General features: G+C 44.2%; 1 protein-coding gene across 2 annotated transcripts in view; it reads left to right on the top strand.

Annotated features, from left to right (window-relative positions):
* Kit (KIT proto-oncogene, receptor tyrosine kinase) overlaps positions 1 to 20,074 on the top strand; it is a 77,372-nt gene that overhangs the window by 34,148 nt on the left and 23,150 nt on the right. For both annotated transcript variants that reach the window (XM_041671424.1, XM_041671423.1), the window contains exons 3-7: positions 769 to 1,050; positions 2,319 to 2,455; positions 6,642 to 6,810; positions 11,491 to 11,680; positions 13,650 to 13,765. In XM_041671424.1, coding sequence (XP_041527358.1) covers positions 769 to 1,050; positions 2,319 to 2,455; positions 6,642 to 6,810; positions 11,491 to 11,680; positions 13,650 to 13,765 — 894 coding nt within the window. The remainder of the gene's footprint in view (positions 1 to 768; positions 1,051 to 2,318; positions 2,456 to 6,641; positions 6,811 to 11,490; positions 11,681 to 13,649; positions 13,766 to 20,074) is intronic.

The following is a 20,074-nucleotide window of genomic DNA, read 5'->3' as shown; positions in this document are numbered from 1 at the left end:
GCCTGTGGCACTGTGAGGAAAGAGAATGGCACCTGTTGGAGACTACACCCTGGTGACAGAGAAAGTCTAGGTAGAAAGCCAGCTGTGGCTTCTGATCATAGTCTGGTCATGAAGGTTTGATTTTTTTTTCTTTTCCTTAATTAAACGATAAACGCGTGTATTTCAGTGGCAACAGATTCCGTTTGTGTGTTTGTAGCATTTGATTTCCAGGTGGAGAGGATAATTTTAAGACAGCTTCAGGGGGCTGGGATGCTTGCTTAGTGCAATTGAGTGCTCTCTACACAAGCTTGAGGGCCTGCGTTAGATCCCTGGTGCTCACACAAAAGGCCAGTGTGTTGGACGCTGGAGAGAGGAAGCACCTCCTTGAGGGGCACACGCTGCTTTTACTGGGGACCCAGTTTGGTTCCCAGCACCCATACAGGGCAGCTCACAACCACGTATAACTCCAGCTCTAGGAGATCTGACATCCTCTTCGAGCCTTCAGTCTGCATGCACGTACTTGTAAATTCAAATTTAGAAAAATGGAAAGCCATTGTGTTATGCAAGCTTGTAATGCTTTAAGTCTTAAAAATGTTTTCATGTGGTGGTGTACACCTTTAATCCCAGCTGAGGCAGGTGGATCTCTTTTGAATTCAAAGCCATCCTGGTCTACATTCGAGTTTCAGGCCAGTATAGTAAGACCCTGTCAAAACAAACAGAAACAGTGTCCACATCAACAGTGTCCACATCCAGCCACGCAGCATGCTGACTTTTTGTTCTGCTTCACAGATCCCGCTGTACTTTTCCTGGTTGACCCTCCCTTGTATGGGAAAGAAGACAATGACACGCTGGTCCGCTGCCCTCTGACAGACCCGCAGGTGTCCAGTTACTCCCTCAGGGAGTGTGATGGGAAAACTCTCCCCAAGGACCTGACATTCGTCCCAAACCCCAAGGCTGGCATCACCATCAAAAACGTGAAGCGCGCCTACCACCGGCTGTGTCTCCGCTGTGCTGCCCAGCGGGGAGGCAAATGGGTGTTGTCGGACAAGTTCATCCTGAAAGTGAGAGCAGGTATGGTTGTGTCTTACAGCTCGTGGGAGATGGAGACCCTGTTCCCGGCGCCGGCTTCTCTCTACCCTCTTAGCCTAGGGCATCAGGACACAAACTGCGATAGTAAGATTACCAGCTTCCAAAGTAATGCCATTTGTGAATTCCTGTAGGACGACAGGCCCATGGCTGCTGCTGGCTGAGATGGATGCTAAACTTGCTGGTTTAGGGCATCCCAAAGTGACAGCATCCTTGCCACCAGTGTTCCTGCTCAATGGGAAGATTTGATTTGAGAAGATTAGTCAACAAGGGGTTTATTCTTTAATTTGCTGTGGACAAGTGACTTGATTATTATTTCTTTAGCTGATTGGTTCTAATGCATTCCCAAGCCATTCAAGCTCTGAGAAAGAAAGTGCCCACGGCCTGTGGACCTTAACTACTGTGGGGTCACATCTAGCCTCTCAGTAGCTGAAAGATGAGCAAGGCTTTATATTTGAAGTTATTTAAATCAGCATCACTTTGGGATTCAACTGATGAGGAGAATTTTTAGTCCACTTTTGAAAAGCTGTATTCATTAAAATGAAGGAAATTTTAATTATTTAAAACCTGAAGTTTTTAGAAATAAACAAGGTGTTATTGTATAATACACAGGAAAGGTACCCACTGGCTAAGAGCCTATTCTTAGCTGTAGGCGAGGTCCTCAAGAAATCACCCAGTGTGTCCCAGGTAGAGATTAACCCTGCTTCACTATGCTAGCATCTTCCACCTGGGCTGGAAAAGCCAGCGGTATCTATTTTCTAGTGGACACTCCTGTGTTTTTCACTCAGCATGAATGGCTATACGTCTGGGATAAATGACATAACTGGTAGTGTATTTAGATGTGTAAGTAATACACATAGGTTAGCATGTATTGTGTTTTGTATTTTATTTAATGATATAATGCAAGCTATCCACAGTTAAGGAAAAACAAGTTTGGGCCTAGAGAGGTTGCTCAGGAATTAAAAATGTCTGCTACTTCTCCAAAAGATCAATTCAGATCCCAACACTGATCTTGAGTGGCTTACACCTGTCTGTATCTCCAGCTCCAGGGTGCCTACACCCTCCTTTTGGCTTTCCCAGACACCCACAAATGGCATACACTTAGACACACACACACACACACACACACACACACACACACACACACATAACTAAAATACTTTTTAAAAAAATGACCATTGAACTAAGAGAGGTTAAAATTCGTGCTGTGTTGGAACCACTGACTTCAGGCAGATATTTTTTTCTGATTCTAGCCATCAAAGCCATCCCAGTTGTATCTGTGCCCGAAACAAGCCATCTCCTTAGGGAAGGGGACAAATTTACGGTGACATGCACCATAAAGGATGTGTCTAGTTCCGTGGGCTCCATGTGGATAAAGGGGAACACGCAGGTAAGGAGCTTTGCTTATTCCTAGTGGCTCGTGGCTGTCTCTCTGTGGGAGATTGTGTTCTCTACAAACCTGCTTACAGATGACTCTACTGGTGGACACCACATGGCTGTTAGCAACTCGCCGAGAGTGTGTTCGCTTGCTGTTTGTCTGTATATATTACAACATATGCATTTTTATTATTAGTGGGAACTATCTGCCATATTCTCACTATATTTTGAGAAAAGAGTGGACACTAGCCTCAGGTTATTGCTTAATACTTTTCTTTCTTTCCTTTTTTAAACTTTAGTAAGGAAATTCAGAAACAAAGCAAATGAATCACTGTATAACCTGCTTAGGCCAGATGATAGCAAGCGTTGCCAGCAACCCTCTCTCCTTGTGGAGAATAAATGGTGTGATGTGTGACCCACAAAGCTCTTCTGAGCCCTGAAGAGTGGCCAGGGATGGGGTTCTCCCTTCACACAGCTTGAACTCCCCCTTTGAGCCTGGTTACCTGAGATTAAGTTGCTAATGGTTTTCTGTTTGTTTTAGTTGCTATTAATAAAACGGTTGTCGTGAATGTGAAACGTTTGGACGTGCTTATGTTCTCATTCAGTTGACAAATTCATATTGAATGCCTACTGCATGTCAGATTCGCTGTGTTGGGCAAATCTGTCTATCTTAAATAAATTCTAGCCAGCTACTCCACTCCCCCATCTCTCTTTCCTTCAGTGCTGAGACTTGAACCCAGAGGCATTATGCCTGCTAGGTAGGCAAGGGCATTGTCATTACAATTTTAGACAGTTTTATTCGAAGATTTCTTTTTTTTTTTTCTGAAATAACTCAACAACAAGGCTTTTGAAGCACTTAATTTTCCTAACATTTTGCATTAAAATTCCCATTGACTGAGTTTCCTTCTATTTTTAAGTAATTTTAGTAGATGATTCCCTAGCCCATTCACATATGGGAATGTGAAATGAAAAAAAAAATACATTTCATTCCTCCTCTTCCTCCTCCTCTTGGCCAATGTTCAACGTTGACAATTTCATGCCTGCATAAAGAGTTTTGTGCTAAACGCATAACCATGGTGATCCGCACAATGATGGTATTTGTCCAGACCTTGATGGATGATATCTTGCTCCGTCTATGAAGCCTGCCCCTGGCCTGGAGAATGGCTTGTACTGGAGACTCATTCTTTTAAACCAATGACTCAGAGAAGCAAGGTTTAGTTTTTAGACCATCTAATGTAATAAAAAGCATAGCTTCTATATGGATTTTGGGCTAACCTTACAGAGCACAATCCCGTATTAATTGGCTTTCCATAAATTCTTGATTTCAGATGAGAGAACAATTTAGGCTGTGTGTGTGTGTCTATTTGGAAATTAGCCCTGTTAAGATGAGAAATTCAATTGCCCCAGGTGGTTTTGCTCTGAACCACGTTTCCCAGGAGCCCTCATGCCATTCCCAATTAACCCTCTGGCGATGCTAGCTAATTCTTTAGTGTTCGGAACTCTTCGGGGAGCTCCTAGTGTGTGCCTCCAAGGGTTAAAGCAAAGCAAATCATGTGCAGACAGCATGCAATGTGTGACTTGCAGATGGGGCTCTTGGCTCTTGGCCAGGGTTCACCAGGAATCTTTTATTGATCCTTTGACATAATTTGGAATGCTGTTAGCACTATCAGATTATTTAAAAAAATCCATAATATTTGCTTCTGACCATTTAGAGGAAGTTTCACTCATGAGAAATGGAAGCCACAATGCAATCCTAAGATTGGCTGTGATTATTTGCTCAAGCATACGTCTCGGGGTTTCTGTGGTGGCTGTTGATCTCGGCTGGCTTTCCTAGTGCTTTCCAAATGCTAATGTTTCTATTCGCTCTTACTTGCTAAGTTGTGGTCTTTGACTTGAGGTGTTGCTAGGACGCCATTTTTGACCAAGCTGTTTTGTTCTGCCCTGACCATCTCAGAGTTTGTGCTGAGCGCCCTTTTGGAGACTCTCTGACCCTAGAAGGGAGTGGTGTCCCATCTGCTCGGTGTCACTGTGGCTTTGGAGAGAATTCAGAAAGAGTGGCCTGAAGGCCATCATGAGGGTGGTTCATTTTGTTTCGATAGTGATCCTATGTGGGAGAATGACAGCTTCCTACCACTTATAAACACCTAGAAGTGGTGGCCTGGAACCTGCAGCTGTCTATATGGGAACAGCGTTTGAAGCACTATTGTTAGCTCACACCTTTTAGAAACAGAGGCCGAGGCCAGCTGTGTCTTTGACTTGATCAAGAGCTCACAGCCAATTAATGGCCACATAGATTCTCTTTTATTAATCCTCGGGCCATCAACTTTTATGTATGCTTATTTTATTGTCATGGGATTCCAAACCTCGTGGGCTGGGTGTCAGCTCTGTAGCAGAGCACTTGCCTTGCCTGTGTAAGGCCTTCGGTCTCCATTCCCGAATAACAGTTCTTAAACTATAATTATATGAGGAAAAAGAAAGGCATTGTCTGTGTTTGTCGCTAGCAATGCTGTATATATAATGGAAATTTAATGTGACCTTCACAGCCTATTTAAAAATTTCCAGTAGACACATTCCAAAAGTAAGTGGTTTTAATGTCATATTTGACTCAGAAATAAGAAATACCATCATTTCTTACTAAAATTACCATAAAGGTTATTAATGTATTCTGCATCTTAGCTAATTTTAAGTAGCCAGAATCTGGCATATGTTGTATATGGACTCACAGCCACCACATTTGGAGTGCGTGTTCCATGGTCACAAGTGGCCAGGTAGCTTGTGTGTTTGCCATGCTTGTTGTTCTTGTCTTTTCCCCATTGTGCGTGCCTTTTCACTTGGTTGCAGTTGTAAGATTGATGCTTGTTTGTGATAGCTTCTCACTATTGTAGCCCAAGCTGGCCTTGAACCTGTGGCCGTTGGCCTGTCTCAGCTGCTAAATGTTGGCTCTACAGAGGTGAGCTGCCCTGCCCCCTCCTGTGCTAAGTAATAAAAAAAATTTCTCTCATTTCCTAAACAGTCATAGTCTTCACTGTGACATCCATCTGATGGAAATTCATGTTGTTTCAAGTGTAATGGCAGTCACATCCTGGAACTTTTGTCTTGTCCCTTAGACACAGATGATCTGAGGACCTGCGGGTCCTGCCCTGCTCCTTTCCAGCATCGTTCCCATTACAAGCACTGGCCGCCCAGTAGCAGCTCCTCCTTGCTTGTGTTCTTTAGTGGCTGTTTTCCCATTATAACAGCAACACACATTGTGCACATGGCAGCAAATGCAGCCTAGCGCTGGCTGCCTGTGGTACTTCCCATGCAAGCATCTCTCCATGTGTGGTCTGCAGCCAGATCACAAGAGCCGTGTCACAAGGGCAGAGCCATGGTCCTTTCTGGTCAGCCTGCTCAAATGCTTTGTGATGTGGTCTTGTATGTGTCATGTGCCCCGTCCCTTCCGTAGTTCAGAAAATGTGACTGGGTTGATTAACTATGGTGAACCTCCAAGTCAGCTGTACGTATTGTGACTCTCATTTTAGTTTGGAAGAAACTAAATGTTAATACAGAGATTATATGATTCCTTTTGGTCCCTAGATGCACACATGAAAAGGTAACAGGAGGGACTCGAGATGGAGCTCAGCGGAAGCCTGCTTGCCTCACACGCATGCATGCGAAGCCCTGGGCTCAGTGCATAGCACAGCAGAAACTGTGGCACAGACCAGTGACCTCAGCACTCATGCAGAGTAGGCCAGTGATGCCAGCACTCAAGCAGAGGTTCTAGGTCATTCTTGGCTACATAGGGAGTTAGAAGCTACCCTGGGCTATCTTGGGCTGCTACGTGGAGATCCTGCCTTCAAGGGGGTGGGGTCGGAAATGTTCCTATGATGTAAGTGTGCTGACTCATTATGAAACATCAGTATTCTGTAATAGTTCTTCCGTGGGGACGACTAAAAATCTAATACGGCGGAGAACTTGGAATGAATTTTTCTCATTTTTCCCCAATCATTCATAATGACTATCTTTCAATATAATCCTGTGATATGAAGGGTTCTAGTGACAGGCTTGTCACGACGCCTTATTATTCCTCCTCGGTAGTGTATAATGAATGCTAATATGGAGAAGTTAATTGCTGCTATTTTTAATTTAGGAAAGATCTTGAATATAAATTATATGGTAATCTTTGATTTTTTTCCCCCCTCCCTTTCTGAAAACCACAGGCTAAAGCGCAGGTGAAACAGAGTAGCTGGCATCGGGGTGACTTCGATTATGAACGCCAGGAGACACTGACTATCAGCTCGGCAAGAGTTAACGATTCTGGTGTCTTCATGTGTTATGCCAATAATACTTTTGGATCTGCAAATGTCACAACAACCTTGAAAGTAGTAGGTAAATATCTCTATGGGAATGTATAAATTACCGGCAATAGTGAGAGGAGAAACTGCTAGATAGTTTCCTTTTTATGCAAATGGGATTCTAAGAACTGATTCGTAGAATGTATTATCACCGAATGAATGAATGAGTGAATGTTATCCCAGGAGCCTCTTGCCAGAAGAACACCAAACCAAATCCTACCAGTTGGCCCCAAAAGACAATGGAGAACAGCCCCTGAAGTTCATTCTGTACTCCCACCTTCCTCTCCCCCAGCAAGCAGAGCACACCCTGACTTTGCCCCAACACTGTAGCCTTTGCTGGGGGATATGAGCCTGGAAATGACCATAGATGTTCTTTGTCAGGCATCAAAGATGTGTAGAGCCTGGAGGAGTTCTCTGTCTTCAATACTTTGCTTTTGCCGGTTGTCAGCTTTAGTCCTGCTGTGGTCTGTGCTGAATTGGGCTTCTCCAGCCTTTTTTGCTCTTCTCCCTCCCTGCTCACTGTAGCTTGAAATTTCATCGCTGAGGCCTTCAGGAAGGCGGGATTGGTCCTGGCAAGCATTGCTTAGAGCAGGTCCTCTCTCTGTCCCGGAGTCTCCACATCTGCTCTGTATAGTAGGGTTTGCTTTGGTCTTCCCAAGGCTAGACATTCCACAAGTGTTTACTCCTCAGGCAGCTGCTCTTAAAGAGAGGCAGCACATAGTGGGTTCCTTGTTATTTTTTGTTTTACCCAGACCAGTAATAATTGTCTCAAAATTATTTTAGTCATAGGTTTTTTCTTTCTTTTTTTTTTATTCATTCAGTCTTTGGTTCCTATGTGTTTTTTTAATTGTCCATCTTTAATGTAATTGAATTGTAAAATTATATATATATATATATATATATATATATATTCATACCTTTTTAATGCAACCATTTTCTTGCTACTTGCCTTTTGATAGCCCACATGTAGCACGGTGAAACCCATCTTCGTAAGCAGTGATAAAGCAAAGCACTGTTTGTTTTCGTCTCTCTTCTTTCCCCACCCCAGATTTCAGCAGTTTATGGAACAGAGCTCTGTGTGTGTTTTTTTTAACCCCCTTTAGTTATGTCATAAAAATTTGGTGTTTGTGCCCAAATTTCTAATGGGAAGTCTCTGAACAGACGAACACAGAGAAGATTCTCTGCTTGTAATTATAGAGTCATCACACAGAAAGTGTGCTCCTCTGTCCCCAAATGTGATCGTGAGCCATTTATTAATTTGAATAGAGGGCTATGCTTTTAAAATATTAAACTCCATAAGCACTAATTTGCTAAGTTGATTAGGGAGCATGTTGATATATCCTCTTCAGCTCCAGAAAGCAATTAGGAAGGATGTTTTGAGCATATTGTAGTATGTAATCGGATTTTAAAAATCCATTCATCAGTTTCCAAGAATTAGAAGTGTGTGACTGGAAAGCCAGCCCCGTGACTGTGAAATCCGAATCTGGTTTTACCGTGGGTTAGGAGCCGGTCGTGGTGGGACAGGAACAGGAAAGGACAGTGAGGGGGTTCAGATCCAACCTGGGATGGGCGTTAGAGTAAGACTGTGGGATCCTGCTGACTTTTATTTTTATTCTTTAATATTTAGAATTGTGTACAGTGAAGGCCCACGACTCATGTTGCAGGGCTGCATCTAGATCATAAAAAGTTTATGATCGCAAAGCAAATGAGTACACCCACCATCTCCCACAGTACCCTTTGGTCGTTTTTTTGTGGCAAGAGCGGATGGAATCGGGCCTGGGTTTGGGTTAGGGGCTCTGCCACTGGCTGTTTAATGCCCTCCAGTTTTTCTCTGCAATCTCCAGCTCCCACAGCATTGGAGATGAGGAGAGGGAGTGTCAGACATAGCGTTTGAGCCTGATTGGAAGTTAATGTGCCACCAATTTCTTAATAAAGGGGTACTTGAAAAACAACTGAATGTAGCAGTTTGTTTAGTCTCTGTTTATGTTATAGTACCTAAGGTAGAGTCTTAATAATTCTTACGTTATAGAAATGTAAAGCTTCGTTCCACCACAGAACATAATCCTACTGTGTTAAGTCAGCCTTTGTTAGTATAGCAAAACACCCAACACAAGCAGTTCAAAGGAGGGAAGATTCTATTGCTCATGATTCCTTCTGGAGACTTGAGGCAAGTCTGGAGCATCATGGTGGGAGCAGGAGGCGGAAGAGACGCAGAGAGATGCTCACAAAGGACCAGGCACAAGACAGACTCTTCAGAGACATACCCATAATGACCCCGTTTGCTTCAAACAGACCCCTTCCTGTTCCATTCAGCAGTAGAGTTACCAATGGATATCCATTGATGAATTTAGACCCCTCATGATCCAGTCACTTCCAACAAGCCTTTTTGCTAGCAACTAAGCCTTTAACTTATGGGCCTGTGGGAGGAATATCCTTAATCATAACACCAATATTGAGCAAAGGAGACTATAGAAAACCTAGGACCGCTTACATATTTGCTTTATGGTAACTATGATATGTTTTTTTCATTGTGCAGTATCTGGATATATGACCTTGGGATGCAACATTTCTTCTTTTAATATAGCAAGATCTAGCAAACAATAAAAACCCCTGCTTTGTCTTAAAGAGTGGCAGGGTTTATGTCGTTCGCGATTCTGATGTTAGGACAGGACCAGCTCCAACTCCAGTTTTTTTATTTTGGAAGATTTTTTTTTCATTCCACCCTGAAAACAATCCTTTTTGAATTGGTTCAGTAGCCAGAGGACACTGGAACAAACCAGTTTTTGACTCTGAACCTATAGACAACCAGAGAGCATTAAAAACTGTAATGACTCTCAAAAAGCCAAAAAAGGGGGAAAAAAACCCCAACTGCAGTGACAGTCTCTTGTATATATGCAGATAATGCAAAGTAAGTGAAAGTTTACAATTAATTTTAAGCATTTGAAAATGAAATAGAATAAAATTTAAACTTTAACTTGATGTAGCTGATTTTAAAGATTTGAGTATTTTGCTTATTTTTGTATATGGGTTTTCATTATTCATTATACATACAGTTTTATTCATGTTCTTATTCTCTCTCATTTAACATGTATAGAGACTCTAAAAAAAGAGGCCATTCTTGGCTTCTCTTAGACCTGTGTTCGAAGCTAGACTTTGCTTTATGTTTTTGGATCCAAATATAAATCATCAATTTCACCTCTAAATTAGAGATAACAAGCATTACCTGTAAATTAGAGTTATCTCTCCATCGCTAACCTGGAGCTGGGGAGATGACTTAGTGGATAAAAGCACTCGGTCTGCAAACCTCAGGAAGTAGAATTCAAATCCTCAGCACCTACATAAAAACAACCAAACACGGCTTGCATGACTGTAGCCCCCTACGGGGGGACAGAGATGGGCAAGTCCCGAGAGCTCCCCTGCCAGCCAGTCTCACTGAAATGGTGGGTCTCTGACAGAGTGGGGGACCTTGTCTGAAGGCATCAGATTGGCCCGTGGTGAGGGAGGCACCTGGCGTGCTGCTCTAGCCTGACAGGCATTTCTGCTATTTATGTGCATGTACCATACCCCCAGACACCAAACACAACATACATACATGCAGAGAAAACCCATAACCTGCTTTTCATCTATAAATTAGAGGCTGCAGCTCTATGTTCCAGAATGACATAATGTCATAATTATTAAATAAAATGTGTGCTAAAGTGCCTGGGGCAGTTCTTGGCACATAGTGAGCATCCCCTAAATGGTGGCTATAAAAAATAAAACTGGGCAATTAGTTTATTGCTCCTTTTCAGACTGGCTCTTGGATTGTTATGTGGCCATTTCGAAGGCTGCATTATTTACTTCACCAACGTTCTGTCATTTCAAGAGTTATCGTAACCTGTACAAATAGCACTTCATGCATCTCTAACCCATTTTAAGAAGAGTCCTCAAATGGAAATTATAGGATTTAGACTTAAAAATAGATAATTTAAAAAAAGAAAATCTTGATCGCTCACGGGTTCTGAGAAGAAGCGTGCCAGTTTGTCGTGTGTGGTTCTCTGCGCTTCTTTGAACACACTTGAGATTCTTGGGTTTATTTTAAATTAGTTTTGCTATTTTTAATAAATGGAAAGTGCTCTCCATATTTTAATTACCAGTTTAGCTAAACATTCTTCCCCCCATAGCTGTAGTTTAATGTCCTCTTTCCTTAATTCAAATTTGCCCTTCACGATATTCTCCTTTAGTTGCTTCCAAAGTCACCCACCACTATTCCCCCATAAGAAGCAAGAGTCCGGTTTTCGTGTTAAAACGCTGTCTGACTGATGGCCGGATCCTTCTCTTCAGATACACAATGATGTTTTCATCACACATTAGAGCTTGGACTAGTCTTCACTCGGTGGTGGTACTTTCTTGCTACGTTTGTAATTGTTCCGGGTCTAGATGGGGGCTATTTTAGTAAAACACCCTAGGCCTTGAACCTCCCAAGTGTGGAGACAGTGGCTGGAGAGGACCTTTTAGGGAATTGCTAGTGATGTAAGATACAAGGCGGGGACTTGGGTGTGTGCCTCTTCTCACCCAAGGACGGAGTGAAGAGCAGGAGGAGGGCAGAGGCGGGCTCACATCTTCTCCCTGGCTGCTCATCAACACTGGGAGTCATCACTTTTGTAATCCTAAGGTGGCGTGTGTTCCTTGTCAGTTGTGAATACTGATGGCTGTCTTATTCTGTCACAATCAGATAAAGGATTCATCAACATCTTCCCCGTGAAGAATACTACGGTATTTGTAAACGACGGAGAAAATGTGGATTTGGTGGTTGAATATGAGGCCTACCCCAAACCTGAACATCAGCAATGGATATATATGAACAGGACCTCCCCTAACAAGTGGGAAGATTATCTCAAGTCTGATAATAGAAGTAACATCAGGTAAGAAAGGGACTCGAGCCCTTCTCTCCCGGCTGCCTTCCCAGGTCCTGGTGACCCGGCCACGCGTGGAGAGATATCAGATTAGAGCTACCCGTGTCCTCAGCCTGAGGATTCCATGTTGGCGTGGGTTAGAATGTTCACTGCACACAGCTGTATGCATGCCGACTCAGTTTCTCGTTTGGAAAGTGGGGGTTACGTTTCTCTTAGTTTCTAAGGGTCACCCAAAGCAATGACTGTCACATCTTCAGGACACAAGAATTCTCCTTAGGAAGAAAGGGAAGATAGAATAGTCACTACTTTATTAGAACTCTGAGGGTAACTATTGATAACTATGAATTATTAAGCTTTGGGCCAGGTGATCAATTGCTTTTCTTTGCTATCAGATCTCTTATTAGATCTTTGAAACATTATAGTTCCAATAGTAGCAGTAACGATACCTTGTGTGCTTTCATTTGTTTCTGTCATTTTTGCCTGACCTGTCTCAGCATAAATCTTAGAAGGACACTTAATTTTTTTCTAAAATGGAGTTTGTTATTGTGTGGCTGTGTAACGACACAGCGAGCGGCATGGTGCATCCCTAGAGCGTCCCACAGCACGCCTGAAGCTCACAGGCCCTTAGGAGTCAGTTCTCGCCTTCTGCCTTTTCCATGCGTTCCCGGGATCAAACTCAGGTGCTCGTGTTGGATGCGTCTTCACCCACTCTTCTCACTGGCTCCGGAGCACTCTTAATCCCCCATTTTTGTGCACGAGGAGACCAAAGCCCAGAAGGGTGAACCGAGGTGACCATGATCAAATGACTAAGAAGGGGCTGGTAACTGGGTGGGGTTTGTTCTTTCACTCCCAGAGCTGCTGCCTGTTGGGTGAACACAAGTGAGAATGGATAGACTAGCCTGGACTCTTGATGGTTGGGCTGAAGAGGGTGGAGTTGGGGAGTACCAAGCAGGAGGGGAGTTGGGGAAGGAGTGGCCCAGTTGGTGCCTGCCCAGTAGGAGAGGCCTGGCTGAGGTGAGGGGCACTTACATTGGGACCTTGCATGCCTTTGTTTAAAAAGGAATTGCCACAGGCCCAGTTCCCTAGAAGCTGAGCCTGAGACAGGAGTTCAGTGGCACGGGGGATTTCTGCAGAGGGAAAGCTGAGGGAACAGGAAAGCTGCTGAGTAAGGACCTTAGGGAACTCTGCACTGAGCTGCTGTACCTGGCTGTTCAAAGGGACCCTTGGGTGAAGGGTACAGATGTGAGGTGTGCTGAACTGCATCCCATAACAGTGGTCCAAGGGGGCATGGAAATAGGCCCGGAGAGAGGCACAGGGCAGAGAGGGGCACCTACACACGAGGTTGAGATTAGGAAGTTTGATCTAGTGGCAGTTTGTCTACTGAGTGGTGGAAAGATAGAGCAAGGGCACCGAGCAGGGTAGCTGGCCATGGTCTTGCACAGCTGATCCGTCCATCTAGAGCTCACACTAGCTCATGGGTTATACAGTGTCCCATCTTCACAGCCATCTTGTAGGTCCCTGAGTAGAGCAGACACTTGAATAACAAATATTGCCGGCAACCCTGGGAGTCAAAGGAACATAGCGTTTGTTATTGACAGAAGCAAGGCAGGGTGAAAATGGGTGGAGGAGGTCGTGATTATGTGGATCCCAAGGGCCTGAGGAATTGATATGAAGATAGAGGGTGTGTGCAGGCTATTGAGCTAGGACAAGAGTTCAAGGTACTCTACAGTGTGCAGAATAGGAAGTGGTCAGGAGGGTACCCCAGGGCAGGTAGGCAAAGGCTTGGCTAGCCTATTACTGTGTCTTCACACACAGGTTTTTGTCCCAAAAGCAGTGATGTGCATGTCAGTGTGAATCCAATGATTCATTGATATTTTTCCCCCAATAGGCATCTCTTTCCAAGTAGAAACAGCACCAGAGACTTGTATTTTAGGACAGACTGTCCACAGGGGGCTGATTGATTGTCCTTCCTTTGCAGGTACGCCAGCGAACTTCATCTGACCAGATTAAAAGGCACAGAAGGAGGCACTTATACCTTCCTGGTGGCCAACTCTGATGTCAGCGCTTCCGTGACATTTAACGTTTATGTGAACAGTAAGTAAATTGCAGGACTCCTTATCTTTTTATTTGGTGCTATTGCACGCAGCAGCTCGTGTGTATAACAGCTGCCAAGCTGCGTTTCTTGTGTGCTATGTAAATAATGTTTCATGATAATTTTGACCTTAACAAAGACCTTGTGGTTTGGTGGTTGGAAGAGAAGCCGATTCCCTGTCCTACATTTCACTGGCCACACGACCTTGCAGAAGCGGTGTGAGTTTCCGAAGGCCGCCTCTGAAGTAAACAGAGGAGCCTGGGGAGGCTGACATTAGGAGTGAAGAGAAAGTGTATTATTATTGATTGTTTAGCTGGAGAGCCAGATGTTGGATGGGAGCTGGGATTTGCCGCTGGGTGGGGGAGAGGTACTGTTAAGCCCTGACATGAATTTTTTCTTCCCAGAGCGTTCTCTCTTCAGGCTGTGATATACCACTTATGTTTAGATTGTTCGCCCACTAAGATCAATGCGATATTGACCCAGCTCGATGGGTCATCCTGAGTACTTTAGGAGTACCGAGGGAGCAGACCGCAAGTTGTTTGGTGGTGGTGGTGGGGGGGGGGCAACTGCCTGTCGTCATGGGAACTCAACACCAAAGTCCTGCACTACTGTGGTTCTTAGAGAATATCTAAGCAGAGGTGGAGGCCAAGTCGACAGGAGTCAACCCTTGCTGCAGCTTCTGCCCAGTGAAGGGTTTCTTCTTGGCTCTGTTCTGGGTCCAGCCTGCATGGACAAGGAAGAATTATACCTACCAGAGTGTTCCAGAAGGTGGCCTAGTAAACATGTGACTGTTAAGAATTATCATCCATCCTGAGTGTGTGGAGTCTGGGGGGGGATGTTCCCATATTAGTTACTTGTTGCAAGAGAATGGAGAAGAGCAGCTTGAGGGAAGGGGACTTGGGGTTCATGCTTGTGGGGAAAGGGAGGGCATGGCTCTGGGGTTAAGTCTGTGACAGTAGGAGCTTGCAGCTTAACTTGTTCACCTTATGACTAACCAGGAAGTAGAGAACTGAGGCCGGAAGCTAGTCCGCAACCCTCAGTGGTTGTAGATGGTGGTGGGAGGGTAGGGTAGAGTGAGGGGGGCACAGCAACGGTAAAGCACTATTAATAAATATTTAGAGGGAGAAATTGGGTGGTTCAACCTGAAGGTCAGAAAGCAAAATAGCCAGTCACTGGCTCTTACCTTTACCTCAGTCTGAAATGGTGATCCCGCTTCCAAGAATCTCAGAATGGGATGGACCAAGAGCTGTCTCCTCCTGTTTTATAATCCTCTCTAGGGCTGGGATTAAAGGCGTGCACCATTGCTGTCTGGTTGCTATGGCATGCTGGTGTGGCAATTTAATTGGGATTAAAGGTGTGTGTTATTGCTGCCTGGTCTATAAGGCTACCCAGGGTGGCTGTTTTACTTTTCTATCCTCAGGCAAGTTTATTCATTTATTTATTAAAATACAAGTAAAATGCTACTGCATGAAGGGAGCGTCTTCCCACCCCTGGAACAGCTTACTGCTATGGTTTCACATATTCATTCCATTTGGCCCCGTCTTTCTTTATAGCAGGTTGGGTGGGGTCGGATCCATTTGTGGTTATTGAAGAAGGGAGGCAGCTAGCAAAGCTCTACTCTGGACTGCTTTTTCTTGTCATCTAGAGAGTTGCGTGATTAAGTACCTTTATGTTACTGACCTTTCCAGAATCCCTGTTGACTGCTCTGCCTCCTTGAAGGGGGACGGTTTGTGGGATGGGGTGAACGATCCCAAACTCTGGACCCCAGAGCTCCTCCTTTCCAAAGGAAATGTTAATTAATATTTCTGTTCCTCAGAACAGTTTTGATTATTTGGTATCTCATTGGTCCTCAATTCAAATATTTCTAGATTAATTCAGATGTTAATCAAGGGAGCTTAATATATTACACATGGGCAAAATTACCTACTTCTGGAAACCTTAATATTCAACTAATTTAAGAGACGACAGTAGGTAAATGAGTATCTTTGCAAGCATAATGTAGAAATTGTTCATGCAGACCTTGATTCTGGGTGTACTGGGCACCTCTCACCTACCTGCTCCAAGCCCTGCAATCCATTGCTGATCAATACTCCAGAAAATACAGTAAGAGCCAGTTAATAGAGAAGCAAAATAAAGAAACAGGTGGACATCGCATAAGGCTTCGCCAGGCTTCACGGGTATGAGAAACATTCTTCCAGGTCGCTCCTTCCAAATGCCACTTGTGTATTCCTGTGCTTTCCCTCTGTGGACTGGAGGCAGCAGCTCATAGGGGAGCTTGCTCCATGGAACCCATCGAGAAGCTCATCCCGTTATCTTTTTGCCTGGGCCTCTCGACCAGAGGGGCATTTAGATAGGTGACTCTTTCCCCTCCTTTCCCAGGGTTATCATCTGCCACTTGGGCATGAGACACTGACCCAGTAGGGTTCTTTCTCTCTCTGGTGGCAGAATTGCTGTTGTTTGATTTATGACGCTGCCGGGCCCCACCAGGCAGGGTCATTTACAGTCAGGTCTGCTGAGGAACACCACTGACTTCCAACATGATCCGCCCCCTGTCAGGAGAACTCTTGTCTAGCGCTGGGCTCTCCAGCAAGCACCTCGCCCTGGCCCGTTTCACCACTCTGGGTGTGTGGAGGTCGGTGGGAAGGGCTCTGCTCTCCCAGGTTAAACTCTTCAGGAAGCCTTTTCATTCAGTCACTTTCTTGCAAATGCTAAATTGACAGAAGCCATTCATTTCACTCAGAAGGCACATTGGATTTACAAATGGCTTTGACGGTACACACAGCAGTTCAAACTGTCCACCTCTTGTGAGGCCTGTCGCAATTGCTGTTATACTTGATAGTATTATGGGTTAGGTTTCTTTCTTTTTTAGTTTTTGCAGTGGACTTAAAATCAAAAGCTAAAATCAGGGGCTAGGGATGTTGTTCAATTGGTAAAATACTTCCCTATTGTGCTCCAGCCCCTAGTATTGCATAAAACCAAGCCTAAGCACAAGGCGGGAGGGTCAAAAGTTCAAGGTCATTCTGAGCTCTGCAGTGAGTTGATGCTAGCCTGAGTTGTGTTTGAAACCAACCAACAACCAAACAAAGCTGTTTTAAAATCGGGACCCTGGGAATCAGTGGTGTCCATTCTGACATCCTAGGGTAACGCTGACAGTTATGGCTAATGCTATGCATGGTTTCTTCTGTAAATAAGCTTAGCCTCCAGGGGGAAAGGAATTATGTTCTGCAAAAATTAGAATTAATAAAAGTCAAGATAATAAATGCACCGGGTTAGTACAGGAATTCAGGCTACTTAGTGACACTGACGCATAATTGCTTATAAGATTTGGTGCTAAGAAATGCTAATGTAAGTCCTTGATTTGTCGTGGTCGAAATTCTTGAGAAATCCATTTATTCTGAAATTTTCTCATGTTGATTTCAGTATAGTTAGTGTGTGGGGCGGATATATATATATATATGAGACTTGGAGTTATCATAAACACAAAATAAAGTCACACTTTTTCCCCCCATTGAATTTCATTATTGTAAGTCCTCTTGGGAGTGCTTACCCAAGGTGTATGTAAAAGTCAAATTCTTAGTTCTGAAAAGTTTGATGCCCTTTGGGGAAAATGGTGATGTGTTTCCCTTGCAAATGAAACTTTGGGGGAAGCATATCATTGTAAAAAGCCCAAACTTTACTCCAAAGTGCTTTCTCCATTAGATACTACTCTTTCTCAGAATCCTCTCGATAATGGGAAAAATTCTGTGTGGGTAGGCCTCATTTCTCTTGTCCTTTCGTACTGGGAGAAATAGTTAATAGATAGAAACCGCCCTGGATTACTGCATGGCTTGCTTATCTGGAGCCTCTGGCGGCGGTTACCACACAGGTCAGAGACTTAGGTGTCTGCCAGGAGAAGGAAATGAAAGACCAGATGCAGACATTCAATTGAACTTATTCACTTGACTTTTGGGATTTGTTTCTCTCATTCCAAGTCTGTACTTTTTGAATAAAGGACAGACTTTCTAATGGATTTCAAAGGGTGATCAGCAAAACAAATCTTTTCTATAAATTTATTTTGACTTTTAATCTCAAATATCCCTGTGAGTCTTGGAGTTATTTATATTGTTGTTGGAGAAAATGATGTTTGCTATAATGTTCGTTATTGTTCAGACCTCTGAACATCGTCTGATAGCCAAAAATGTGGTCTAAAGGGGTCATGGATAGCTCTTTCTCCAGTCTTAAGGAGTTTCCTTCAGTGGCAAGCATCAGCCATGGAGGAGGGCTACTAAGGTCCACAGGCAAGGGGCCAGCAAGGGCTCACCTCCCTCAGGGCATTCTACAGAGCCGACTGGTGGTAAGCTACACTGGAGTCCACAGGGCTGGACCACACCACACTGACTCTCTGCGCCACCACAACTTCACTCCATTCCTGGAAGGGCGCTAACAGGGCGCCAGAGGCAATTTAAGAGAATGCTCAATAATGGATTATTTCTAAATCACTGCATCAAATAATTAACATCCTGCTTGGTGCTCACGTGATTATTTATAGATGCTGAAGTATGCCCAAATCAGCCAAAGTAATAAATCACCCGAAATGAAGCTCCGTGATGAGAAAGTTACCCTTTGACCGCATTTGCGAAGCCCAGACTGCTTTCGATGTGTTTTGGGTTATCAATAGATAGACCCGGTTACAGATGGCTAGAGCCTCACTTGGTAGAAGCAAGCCCATTTGCCAACAACGAAGGTGGACCTGTCAAGCCAGCCATGGAGATGGCTTCAGACCGCCTGCCAGCCATCTGGGTTGTCCACCTGGCTGGAATCTCAGGGTCTTTGTACCAGTGTGAAGACAAGAATGGCTGCCTGCCTTCAAGGGACTGTGCAATTTGGGGGCTTGGCGTGAGTCTGCCCTTGAAGAAGGCTCCTCATGGAGCAATGAGAGCAAAGCTAAAACTCTTTCCAGAACTGGAGATCGCCTCCCACCCCTTAGCTACATAGAGTCTATCCCTGCCTTCCTTCCTCTTTCCTCCTCTTCACTGGTAGATTTTGGATACTGGAATTGAAGCCTAAGGCTTCTGCAGGCCCTCTTGTCTCTGAGTTGCATTTCCAGCACCCCTGCTTTCTATTAAAAAGGGTGTAAGATTTTCCAGACAAGTGGCTGTCTGAACCAACATGCTTTTCTCTGTGGGGTTTTGTTTTAAAAGGCTTTTGCCTTTTAGTGCTGCTATGAGGGTTGCTCCAGCAGTCAGTAGCTGGGATTCTGAAACAGAATAATAACAGTAACTAGAGCGGTCCTTCGTGGAAGTCCAGACCGTTTACTTGCTTCTCGAAGCTGTGGCCTTCCAAGGTGACTGGAATGTAGGAGTCACATGTAACTTTGCTGTCTTGTTCCAGGAGGAACTTTCAAGGGCAGAATCCAAGGTTCCAAACTGAGTCTTCCCTGAGGGCAGGGACTTCCTGTTTTCTCACTGGTAAAGGACCCTGAGATTCCAGCCAGGTGGGCCACCCAGATGGCTGGCAGGTGGTCTGAAGTGGTCTACATGGCTAGCTTGACAGGTCCACCTTCGCTGTTGGCAGATGGGCTTGCCGTGTGATTTATATGCAGGCTGTTCCACAATGTAGTTGAATGTATCTGCTTATATGTTTTTAAATTCAAGTTTTTCTTACCTCAAAAGTTAGGTTTGGTAAACCCAGAAAATGTATCAAGAAGTAAAATGAAAAGCAAATTTTATGCTACCATTTAAGAGGGTTTTTTTTTTTTCAAAAATACTTTTCACTGTTTCTCATTGTTAATAATCCTTATTATCTTCTTCTAGCCCGTGCGTGTGTGTGTGTGTGTGTGTGTGTGTGTGTGTGTGTGTCTCTCTGCCTCTGTCTGTCTGTCCATCTGTATGTGGCTATCAGCCGGATGCCCTTGCAGAGCATACAGATTTGGTTCCCAGCACTCACATGGTGGCTCACAAAAGTCCTTGACTCAAGTTCCAGGGGATCAGTTGCCCTCTTCTGACCCTGTCCAGACACATACTTGGTACACATACGTGGTACACATACATACATGTAGGCAAAATACTTATATACATGAAATAAATAAATCTTAACACAAATGAGGTTATGCTAGCTCATATCCTGGCTTTTCAATGCTGAGCACAGATGTCCTGAGAATGTCTTTCCCAGCCCTGCGATAGTCTTGCACAGATTCCCTGTGGTATCTCCTTCTACGGGTCTTTCATAACTCCTTTGAGCCCATGTCTGATACAGTTTCGAGACATTATACAGTACGACGGCTCTAAAATGATGAGACTGAGTTTTAAAAGGAATCTGTCAGGAGTTTATAA

Source organism: Microtus oregoni, unplaced genomic scaffold (genome assembly GCF_018167655.1).
Source record: "Microtus oregoni isolate MIOR12 unplaced genomic scaffold, Mior012 000021F_ref0000039, whole genome shotgun sequence".
NCBI classification, from domain to species: Eukaryota; Metazoa; Chordata; class Mammalia; order Rodentia; family Cricetidae; genus Microtus; species Microtus oregoni.
The sequence above is the reverse complement of the archived record's forward strand: the minus strand, read 5'-3'. Positions and strand labels throughout refer to the sequence as shown.